This window comes from Vombatus ursinus, unplaced genomic scaffold (assembly GCF_900497805.2).
Source record: "Vombatus ursinus unplaced genomic scaffold, bare-nosed wombat genome assembly UNPS02014863.1, whole genome shotgun sequence".
In the NCBI taxonomy this organism is placed as follows: Eukaryota; Metazoa; Chordata; class Mammalia; order Diprotodontia; family Vombatidae; genus Vombatus; species Vombatus ursinus.
In genome coordinates, this window is record NW_020954641.1 from 22,985,694 (window position 1) to 22,998,130 (window position 12,437).

A 12,437-nucleotide genomic window follows, 5' to 3' on the forward strand; every position below is an offset into this window, starting at 1 on the left:
CACACACACACACACACACACACACACACACACACACACACACACACCCCAAAACAAAACAGAAACAAAGGAGATGATATTCTGAAAGGTATTGCTGAGAGTAGACAAGAATCTCTTGGTCTTTAAAATGTAGTGAAGATCTCATATTATTGCTTAAAATGCAGTCCAAAGTCTTTTGGCCCTATCACCATATGAATGCCATTATAAATATGGAGACAAAATTGTCTCCAAATAGAAGGGAAATACTCCCCCGCAGCCAAAAACTCCTTTCCTTTCTCTTCTCCTCTCCCCTCCCTGCCCTCCTCCTCTCTCCTTTACTATTTCCTCCCCCTTTTCCCTCAACCAAAGCCTCATTTCCCCCTTCCCTTATCTTCCTTTATTTTTTAAGGAATTTTTTTCCATCACCTCTTTCACTTATTTATTAATGAATCATATTTGTCTAGGAAGTTCCTGACTGATTGAGCTGCCTTTTAGAGAGGCATGGAGCCAGATCCCTTCCTATTTATTTGGCTCAGGGCTTGGAATCCTAAGACTCTCCATTGGACAATGGCTTTTCAGTTGGCAACATATATATAATATGTCAAGAAACCTACCGAAGACCAATTTTTCAACCTTCTTGCTGTCTCATGGTAGCTGGTGAAATAGATTTGTGAAAGCTAAATAAGTACAACAATAACACATACATAAAGCCAATATTCTTTATGTCCCACAGTGCTTTGCAAATATAGAAAACCCAATGAAAATGGAGGAATACAGAGTTGTTCATGGCAAAATTTCTGTTCATTCTGTAATACTGTAACTTATAAAACCATATTTACTTTTGGTGTTTGTGATCAAGGAGAGAAACTAAAACATACAAATATCTTTCCTGCTTAGCTTTCTGAACCAAAGTCACATCAGAGTTAACAACCTTGATACTATATAAAATGATCTATTAAATATACTTATTCTACATATACCAATGGGTACCAGTGTCATGACCTCATGAATTGAAGGGATTCTAGCATTAAACAGGAAGAAAAATGCATATATAGACCCTGCATAGTTTTTAGGTTCTTCAGAGAAACAACAAAGCTAATATGTTTGACAGTAGGAGAGTGAGCTCACTTCAGCTGATATGGCTAATCAAACATGGAATTGTTTGTGTGCATCTGTATTTTTAAGTCTAGAGTTTAGTCATGCTCCTGGGCACAGGAAGACTTCAAATTTTATATTTAGATAAGGAAAGGCAACCTTCACGAACAGATGGAACAGAGTTCAGCATAAAGGCTTAATCCTATCAGGATGATTCTTGTATGGCCATCTGGATAATCCGGCGCGCAAATTCAACGCCTGTTAAAAATATGACTCTGGCCAAGATTAACGTCGCAGATTTTCCACTAGACTTGTTCATATTTGACTTTATGATTTTTTTAGACCCAGGAGGGGTCTAATTCTCTGATTTATAAAAGAAATCTGGAGGTGAATAAAGACCTGAGCCTCAATTCTTTGAAGAAACAAAATGTATTTACATATATATGTATATATTTTTTAAATTTTAAATTGTTTTCTCTTTCATGTAGTGATAGTTCAATTTTGGAAGATGGTTTCACCTCCCTTTCTTTCATAGCTTCACTTTCCTTAACTTTCCTTACAGGAAAATTAGGCTAAAAATACTTTTTGCACAGGAAAGTTCCTTATGGCAGGAAGAAAAGAATTATTTACTTATTGTACAATCAGAGGCAAGTGAATTTACTATTGTTACAACAAATATTACAATCTTAGGCATGAATAATTCATTTCTAGGGTTCATTCCCCTCCCCAGCATTACTTTTCTCTTTGCTTTGCCATAGAGCTGCTGACAATCACAGCACAAAAAGGAAGAAAAGAAGAAAGGAAGAAAGAAAGAAAGAATAGGAAGTAGGAAATCAAAATTGATGGTCATATTTGCCATCAATGAGAGAGAATTCATATTTGTACCTCATAATTTTGGATTTGAACATGAGACAGAAAACTGTTAGAATACCAGCAAACCCTCTTGAGTTGAAGAAGTTTGAGTTCCTAAAGTGTATTTAACTAAACAATTTTCACATATTATGAAACAATACTATGTTGTGTGTTATTAAATCAGAAAAGCCTTCAACAAGTCTTTCAAGAGCAATTTAGAAGTTATAGGTACATCAAAATGTCAAGAATTTTTGCTATTGAATTGTTAAATCAATTTGTATCTGGAACCATCTTAGTTTCTAGGGTAGCAGACAGCTTCAGAACTCCAAAACTGCTTTGTCTAGAATCTTTTGCATTGCCATTTTCACTTGCTACCACCCCCAACCTCCCAAGTGAGGTGATGTTTCTACAAAGACTGAAGAGAAATTTTACTGCTCCAGAATAGAGTAAGGAAGGAATACAGTGACTGGGAAGTAGACATGAAGTGTAATTAGCAAATGGCCTGCTTTGCAACTTGGAAACTGTCACAATAAACTTAACAGTGTACAGATTCTTACAGTCATACTGTTTCCTTGAATTTATATCCAATTTTGAATCTATGTCTTTATATACCAAGTATATTTTCTTTTCTCCATTTAGTGATAATGCTTAATCTTGTCAAAGCAAAGGAAGTCACTGGGAGATACAAAATTAAAGTCCCTGAAATTCTTAATCTCATTTAATATTTGTAAAAATAACTATATCTAGAGTGAAGAAATCTCTATACCACAATTGCTTTCAAAATAGTGACCTTAAAACATGCATAGGTGAATACAAGCAAACATATGTATAGTTATTGGTTCCACTGGAATTTAAGAGCTAAATAGTATCTGTGTGTATGTATGTATGTATGCATATGTATATGATATATATATCATATCATATATATTACATGTATAGTAATAAATATATATCAAATATTATTTATTTATTGGAATGTAGACATCCTAGTAGACAAATCATTAAATACAGACTTGAAACCCCAACAAAATAATGATACACTAATCTTGGTTGAATGAAAGGAAATACAGAAGAAAGGAGAATGTGGCAGCAACACAGTATCAATTGATCAAAAACATCAAAGAAATATCAGCAAGAGGAATTTTATTGTCCTCATAATGATAGGCTGATACAAATTTACCTAGATGGTAAATTGTGCAGAATATTGAATTTAGAGTGATGGAACCATTGATTTTTTTCACAGCTGAATGAGAGTCTACTCTTCTGGCTGCTCTGAATGAAAGTCTTGCATGTAATAGGGCCAGGACGTAGGGCGAGGTAGTTTCCATTCTTGGAATGATGTCATAGCAACTGGAGTTTGTCTCTGATGCTTCCAGTAAGAGGATGCTTGACCTAAGAATAGAGCAGCCTCCTGCATGTGGCTTAAAAAGATATAGGGCCAATCTCCTGGATGGGGCCAAACCCCTTCTTTCCCTGTTTCCTGCCCAGTGACTGCTTATTGTCAGAGGTGAAGGGGAAAGCGTTGTTCAGTGTTACTGAGAGAGCAGGCAGGAAAATCATCATTTTACTAAAATAAACAGCAAATACAATTGTTTAGTTTAAACAGGAAGATGCAATGCTAATGGGTAAAACTCAATCCAAAGTGTGTGATTTTCCCCCTAATCCCTAGAGTAGGTATGCCTTTAAGCACAGCATTACTGAAATTTGAAGAGAGAAAATAAAATTAGCCCGGGTTTTATGTAGGGTCTGTCACTAGTAAGCAGAAGGAGGAAGCTGAGTTCATGGTTTTCCCAAAATTTTCTGCCAAGTCTCAGAAATTTAGGCCAATAGCATTAGTCTTTTCTTTTCTTTTTTTTTTTCCAGAAAGTTTTCCCTTAGGATTATCAGATTTCATACAAGGCAGATGAGATGCTTTTCCTCCCATACCCTTCAACTTTGAAGAAAGATCTTTGCAAGTCTCAGTTTATCTACTCCAAAAAGATTAATCCTAAATCCACCTACTCAGTAATATAGCCTCACATGTCAGCCAAAACAAAAATCTCCTTCGAAAGTTTGACTTCCCGTAATCTTATGATTCCCTTATCAGAGAATGCAGTGCTATGATAGATCAACATATTCTGGTTAATAGTTACCATCCGTACCTTAACCAATTAAAAAAATTAGGCTGAAATAAAATATGCTTCACAGGAAAGCTAAGGGGACAGTCTCTTCTGTCCCTTAACTAGATGACATTCAGGGTCATTCATTCATACAATAAAAATTTATTAGCCAAATACCTAATGTGTGCAACAATACTGTGCAAGGCATTTCAATACCTTCAAGTCACCATTCTTAGTATCATTTTCTCTTACATAGTACATCTGTAGAAGTGTGAATTTAATGCCATTTCAGTTATGGGCATACTGGATACTGGAGAGTTTTGAATATATTAATACACAGAAGAGAAAAGTTAATTTATTTCTCAGACTTATTTTTATTATATTTGTGGAAACAAGACTTAGACTGGAATAATTCAGAATTTCTAAAAACAATTGTGACTGGATACACATTACTTTGGTCTCTTTCACAAGAACAAAACAGACCAAGAAATTTGGGTTCCTATAATAAAGCACCAATAGTTACAAAACCTTCTGTTTGGAATAGGAGAGGGTAGACCTAGAGTTGATGATAAATACTGGACCGCTGACCAGGTCATTCTTACAGCCACTGAAACGAGCCAGATATTAATCACAGCACAAAGAGATTTCAGAAGTAAAAATAAGAGCAGGCCCAGAACCCTGCTGATAGCCGCACACATCACTAATTCACCTCAGTGGGCATGTACCTCTGAGCTCAATTAACCCTTATTCCCAAGGCCACCCATAAACTCTGAAGTAAACATGGCTTTCCTGGCCCCGGTTTTATATCAATGAAATAGATCATTTCTATTGGAGGGTGAGATGCTGTTACAGCTTATAAATTCAGTTTGCTAATAAAGAGCCTGATGCCTCCAATGTGTATTTGTGGGCACTTGAATCATATACCATTGATTCTATAAATCAAAAAATTTCATATTGCTGTGGGTATCTGCTATTTCTTCCGTCTTCTGGTGCTATTTAAAGGAGATAGAAATACTCTTAAGGTTGAACAGGTGATGGAGAATATTCCCTGTGCAATTTTCTCCACACAGGACCTTAGTTGTTAAATATATACTAGATGTGGTAAATTAAAAAAAAAATTCTCTCTCTCACTCTCTCTGTCTCTCTGTCTCTGTTTCTGTCTCTGTCTCTGTCTCTCTCTCTCTCTTTCTCTCTCTCTTTCTTTCCCTCACATTTTCCCCCACTCCCCTACCCCAACCATTGTTCAGAAGCAAATTGGAAATCTGGTAATTAGGCCCTGACTCATAGTGTAGTATTAGAGTCCCAAGCCAAAGTTCAACACCCTGAAATGAAATTTAAACCAATTAATCTGTTAGATTTTTATCGCTTGTCCGTGTTTTCTCAGCAATTCCCCCAGCACGTGGCCTTTGATCAACTCTCATACAAACGCTAAAATGTGTGCCTGCTGCTAGCGAGATGGGAATGACATTAACATGGCACTCATAAAGCAATCAGAGCAGAGAAGCCCTCAAACAGGCAGGGCATAGTAATATTTAATAAAAGCTCGCACATAATCTTCAGAATTAGCATTTTGTGCCTTGCAGTACCTTTGGGAGAAGAGCTTTTATTTGTGGAGTGATCATTATTATAACAAAGAAGAGCTACCTAATAATTTCCACTTTAACTCTACAATATGCCATGAGCATTTCAGAACCATTATGCTAAACCGTGGTGGGGTAATCATTTTATTGTCATAGTCTGAAGGGAGGAAAATCTCCTCTACTTTGGTGGCTGGGGGAAATAAAACAAAAGACAACAAAGAAACTTTTGTTTTTAATGAGATCTAGAACCAGCAATGCTGGGCTTACAATGTGCTGTGGACACCAAAAGTATGAAAATACAATGGTGATAAAAATTTGGAGAGAAAACAACAACAACAACAAAAACCTTTCTTTATTAAGTCAGGACTTGCCATCAACACAGAATTTTGTATTTAAATTGACTTTCTCGATCCTGTTGTGTCTTATTGGTAAAAGAGTCCTACTGGTTGTCCAATTCCTAGATTGAGCAAGTTTTTTTCAAATACCATTGAGCCCTCAGATTCCAGGATCCACTAACAACACATTAGTTCCATGCGCATTGTTATCTTCAGATTGACTTCTCTTTCCCTTTTTATTCCTTGAGGTGAAGTGCATTGGAAAGAGTATGAGACTATGAGTCTGGGTTTGAATCCTGTTCTACCACTTCACTGTCTTTTTGACTTTGGAGAAATCATTTCACTTCTCTGTGCCTCAGTTTCCTCAACTGTATAATGAGGGAGGTTGGACTCAGTGACCTCAAAGTTCCCTTCCCACTCTTAATCTCTAACTTACACACTTGATGCTCTATTTTGGTAGACTAAGGAACGAAAAACACTGTCAGGCCAAATCAAACTTAGCTTTCAAAAACACAGTATCCTTAGGAGAGAAAAATTGATACGAAGGAGATGTGTGGATTTGTTCATCTCCTCTCACTGCTTTCTGAAAGTCAGGCCTAATCTGATGATTTGAGACTTGGTCCGCTGGTTAATACTTCTTTTTATGGATGAAGTAGTTAATCAGTGTTATTAGGTGCATGACATCAAATCAAGAGATGAACTGGTCTAGTGTGAAAAGGACTAGGTGTCAGGATGTCACTAACTAGGTGGGTGACTTTGGGTGACTCAGTTTCCTCATCTATTAAATGAGAGGGATAGACTAAATGATCTGTAAGCCCCCTTGTAGCTCTAAAATTTTATGATTCTGAGAACTGCAAGGATTCTATGTATTTCTTGTAAGATGAAGCGAAGTTTATTAGCTGGGTTCTAGCATGTTGCCAAGTGTGGAGTTAGGACATGCTGAGCAGTGCACTGCTGCTTTTTCACAAGCCTTCCTTACAAGGAGATTAAGAGGATGGTATTAAACAAGCTTTGACTCATTTGTTCCCCCACCCGTGTTTGTAGCTCCTCTGAAAACTTGAATCTGTTCTCTCCTTGTTTGCTGGCTTGCAGGCTACTTTATTATTGGTGGGTTGCTTGCAGAGTTTGATAACATGAGTATTTTCAAAGTGAAAACTACAGTGAAGGTCTTGGAAAAAATATTTTTTGAAACACACACACATCTACCTCCTCCATAGGACTTTCAAAGGGATGAAGGAGGAAGGAGTCCCCATCACTTCTAAAGCCTGAAGGCTTTAGCTATGTTGGAGACTCTCTGAAGCAGACATGAACATGTCATGGTGGCTTTTGCATAGGGACTAACAAAAAACCTGAAAGACAACATATTTTAAAAAGAAATATGCTAACGGACAATCCACCCCTCCCCCCAAAAAAGAAATTGAATTTTTAAAAAACCCAAAACCCAACACAAAGTCTTATGTGTGGATTATCACAGGACCACAGAGTTAGGTGGGGCCATTAGTTAAATATTATCTTCAAGCAGTATTGCATTAAAACCAGTCCTAATCAGCACTTGCCTCTCCTGTTTTGAAGATCTTCAAGGATTTGCTTCATTTGGAGAGCTAAAACATTAAGATGTTGGGAGGAGAGGGTAAACTGAAGTGATTCCAAGTTATTTTCATATATGTATATATATATATCTTATATATATGTGTATATATGTGTGTGTGTATATATATATGTGTGTGTGTGTGTGTGTGTGTGTGTGTGTGTGTGTGTGTATATATATATATATATATAAACTCTTAAACTTCTTCCAGTTTATTGGTAAAGCGCTTTGTAACCATAATTCATATTCTGTGACTGATTTGGGGTTATTCAACAGTTTCTATATTTGGAATCAGAAAATCTGGGTTTAAATCCTGGCTTTCATATTTATCATCTGTGCAACATTGGGGAAGGCAGGAACCTCTCTGGAATTCAATTTTCTACTTTGTAAAATTGAAGTAGATGATTTTTAAGGTCCCTTCCAACTCTAAATCTCCTAATACCAAGAAATGTGCTTACAAAAACCTTTTAGTTGTATAGAATTTTGATGATTTCAAGCTTCATGGTATCAAAAATTGAAAATTAATTTTGAGAATATGAATGTAGTATATATTTCCTTTCATTAAATATCTCATTCTTGGCTAGAAGAGAGGGAAGGAACATTAAAATGGGCTGTTTTGGTTGTAAATGCATCATTACAAGTTCAGCCAAAATTAAACACTTGGTTTAGATTTTTCAAAACATTTTGGGGCAGCTAGGTGGCACTTACTAGCTGTGCGACCCCGGGAAAGTCACTTCACCCCAATTGCTTAAACAAACAAACAAACAAACAAAAATCTTCTGATGCAATTTTACCAGATTAACTCAAGTTCAAATCAAACACATTCAACAACTTTGTGGAGGTAAGTGATTGTCCCCTCCCTCTCAGGTTAGAGTCTAATAGTTTCTTTTGTTTTTTGCAAAAGTCAAAGTAGCAAACTGTGAGATTTGACAATGTGTAATGATATTTGCCTATTTGCTTTTCTGCAAAATTAGCTGGGTCTTACATCAGCTTAAGTAGTAGGAAAATTGTCTGGGACATATAGAGATTTTTGTGAAAGGGGAGTCCCATTTTCTCTCCTACTCAACATCTCCCAGTTTTTGGTACTTTGAGGTGTTGATATTAATTAAAAACACTTCTGGGAATGACAGGCAAGCTAGCAATATTAAAAACCTGAGAAATGAAGCTGTCTGCTTTTAGAACCTGAAAGATGTAACTTTACCATTCCACTTTTACCAAAGCAGTGGTCCCGCAGTAATTGGATTCAACTTGTGCCATGTTCATTTGGATAAACCTCCTTCAATCTATTCACAACATTTACAAAGTGTTTCTTATCTCTACATGCCTTTTAAAATGGAAAAAAACCACCAAATATTTAACAAACCTAATACTATGGCTTTGGACCTAGGGTTGAAATCTAAAGAAGTAAATGAGGGTTTGGGGGCTGTGTATATTCTTTACGTATCTACTATTAACTCAGTTTATGGGGTTATTTAATTTTAGCCACCTTGTTCAGTAGAGTTATCATCTGTAAAATGGGACTGATGACATCTGATTGAAAGTGAAATGAAAGAAATTTCATTTAAGCATATCAAATCTCTAGTGCTGTTATGTGAATAGAGGGGCCATGAGGTAAGGGAAAAAAAAATATTTAGACCATGATGTGAGAAGGAATCTTAGCCCCTGTTTCTCTCATCTCCTTCCACTAATATTTGGCTAAATGCTTATTAGCTTTCTTTTCATCAATACATTTTCTCATGAAATGAAACTTGCACCCGAAAATGAAGGAATTGAGAGGCTTTTTTTAAAAGGCTGATTTAATTAGCATTTCATATATTAGCAATTGATTGCTTTTGATCATGTTTCCAGCTTTCCTGTGGGCTGAAAAATGAATTATATTTTTGATGCAAACATTGAAAGTAATGTTTTCTAAAGTGATACTATGTCCCATATTATGCTATACCTAGAATGTATTTGAGATCTTGAGGAGCTTTGTGTTAATGAAAAAAGATAAAAGTCTTTAAAAAAAAACCAAGTCTCTAATTATTAAAGTTTGGTTCTAACAGCAGAATTCTTCTCTTTTTCATGTGTATTGAAAAGCAGCTACCCCCTGTATCAAAGCCATCAGTCCAAGTGAAGGATGGACTACGGGAGGTGCCACGGTGATCATCATAGGAGACAATTTCTTTGATGGGTTACAGGTCATATTTGGTACCATGCTGGTCTGGAGTGAGGTAAGTGTTGTATGAACATTAATATCTTATAACTTTGTCTGGTTTTGGGAAATGTCTGCATGTGCAATGTTAATGGAGCTATATCAGACCCCATAGAATAGCTCTATTGCAGTCCAGTTGTTCTGGACTGGGAGCATGAGGCAAATGTGTTTGTCATGACGCAACACTTTTTACTGAAACTCCTTCCAATTTCTTACCAGTTGGCACCATCAAAACATGGGTTTGGATTCCATCTTCCCTTTGTTAGCTTTGTGAACTTGCTAGTATGGTTATCTTGTGGGAAGTCCACTACACACTTTTTATGGTGGTGTGAATGGCACTTAAGCAGTCAGAATATATTTAGAACGTTGTCTAGTTCCTGGACTTCATGAGATTCAGGTTATTATCAAGCTCTCTTTTAGGAACAACATTCTAAAGATAATAATAATCCAGATATAAACCTTGATTTTAATTTATAAAATTCATTAGGAGTGTGCCTGCTTGAGGTGGGGTGGGGCATAGTGACTTGCACATAGTAGGCATTTGATGATATATATTATATTAATTAAATTTAATATGTAGATGAGTCTGGCATCCTTTTCAGCCCTACTTTTTTTTTTTTTGCTATAAGTCATTTTTGACTGCTTCTATACAAGCTGAAAATGGCTTTATTCCCACAATGTTTTCCAAGTTGCATATGAGTTATTTTAACTCAATATCCTACTTTTTTGGCAGTGGTCATGATTAGCCCAAGAATATAAATGTTATACATTCACCAAAGAGTTGTCTTGAAACGCTTTCCTGCTCTTTCTTACTCCTTAGCCTTAGTCTTTAGCCTTGGAAAAGAGAACAATTAGGGATAACCTTCAAGCATTTGAAAGACTTTCGTATGAAAGATGGAGCTGAGTTGTTTTGTTTGGCCTTACAGGACAGATCTGGGATTGGTGGGTGGAAGATATATAAAGGTGTATTTAATTTCAGTATAAAGGAAAATCTTCTAATGATTAGATTGCCCCAAAACAGAATGGACTGTCTTAAAAGGTATAGTGAATTTGCTGGAGGTCTTTGGGCAAAACTGAATGACCATTTTGGGAGGATATTATAGATGGGATTCTCATTCAGATATGAGTTGGATTAGATAACTTTTTTTTTTTTTTTGGCAATTGGGGTTAAGTGACTTGCCCAGGGTCACACAGCTAGTAAGTGTCAAGTGTTTGATCTGAGGCCCGATTTGAACACAGGTGCTCCTGACTTCAGGGCCAGTGCTCTATCCACTGCGCCACCTAGCTGCCTCAATAACTCTTGATATCCCATCTAATTCTGAGATTTTGTGGTTCTCTTATTCAGTCAATGTCACTATAGACTCCTCTCTTGCACCCTATTGCATGCTCCATCATATTGTCTAGAATATTAGATTCAGAGCTGGAAGGATCTCATTGAGTCTAAACCACTTGTTTTATAGATGAGGAAACTAAAACCCAGGGATTGACATGCCGAATTAGTGGCAGAGGCAGGACCAGAACCCAGAGCCCTTGGCTCCCACTTTAGCATTCTTTCCATTATTCCATATTAATATCCCATCTCAGAAATTATTTTGTTTCATTTGGACTAACTCTTTAGGCTCATGGCGTATGTATATGCAGACAATTTAGGCGATGCTATTCGGATGGTTTTCTCTTTCCAAAGCAGTTTTTAAAACAAATTTTAAAAAATTTCATCCATTTTGGTGATTGGATGGGATTGGGCATTTGTCCACTTTGGGTTAGAACAAGATGACCCAGGCCTAACTCAGAATGGTCTTAGTGGTTTTCTCAGGATCATATAATTTTAGAGTTGGGAGGGAGCTCATGAGGCATTTAACTCAACACCAATTTTAATGAGAATTTCTAGGGGCAGCTAGGTGATACAGTGGATGGAGCACCGGCCCTGAAGTCAGGAGCACCTGAGTTCAAATCCGGCCTCAGTCCAAACACTTGACACTTACTAGCTGTGTGACCCTGGGCAAGTCACTTAACCCCAATTGCCTAAAAATAATAATTAATAATAATAATAAAAAGAATTTCTTCCACTTCATACAAGGCAAGTGGTTATGTAGCTTTTGCTGAAAAACCTCCAGTGAAGGGGACCCTGCTGCCTCCTGAGGCATCCTGTCACACTCTGGGATATCTCTAAATCTTAGGAAGTTTTCTTTTCCATCAAACCTTCTTTGCAGCTTACAGCCCATTGCTCCTTTTTCTACCATTTGGATCCAATCAGAAGAAATCTAAACTTCTAAGAGATAGTTCTTCAATTACTTGAGAACAGCCATCATGTCTTCCCCCAAGTCTTCTGTTCTCCGTCCAAAACATTCCCAGCTATTCAGCTGGCATAACTTGAGGCCCTTTACTTGCGAGGTAGGAGAGGGCAGTGGATAAAGTGCCAGACTTGGAGCTAGGAAGACCTACATTCAGATAGGATCTCAGACATTTCCTAGCTGAGTAATCCTGGCCAAGTCACTTAACATTTCTAAGCCTCAGTTCTCATCTGTCAAATGATGGAGTTAGGCTTCATGGCCCCTAAGCTTTCTCCTAGCTCTAAGTCTGTGATTCTGTGGCCATTTTGGATGTTTTCCTCTGGATACCTCAACTTATCAGTGTTTTTCCTAAAATGTGATGCCTGGAGCAGAATGTGGTAGTAGTAGTAGTAGTAGTAGTAGTAGTAGTAGTAGTAGTAGTAGT

The 12,437-nt window shown here is 37.0% G+C and overlaps 1 protein-coding gene across 10 annotated transcripts in view; it reads left to right on the forward strand.

Moving 5' to 3' along the window:
• Positions 1-12,437, forward strand: part of EBF1 (EBF transcription factor 1) — a 460,751-nt gene that overhangs the window by 330,061 nt on the left and 118,253 nt on the right. For 6 of the 10 annotated variants that reach the window (XM_027841850.1, XM_027841852.1, XM_027841856.1 and 3 more), the window contains exon 9: positions 9,608-9,741. In XM_027841850.1, the coding sequence (XP_027697651.1) occupies positions 9,608-9,741 (134 nt within the window). The remainder of the gene's footprint in view (positions 1-9,607; positions 9,742-12,437) is intronic. The other 4 variants (XM_027841851.1, XM_027841853.1, XM_027841857.1 and 1 more) reach the window with 1 other exon arrangement.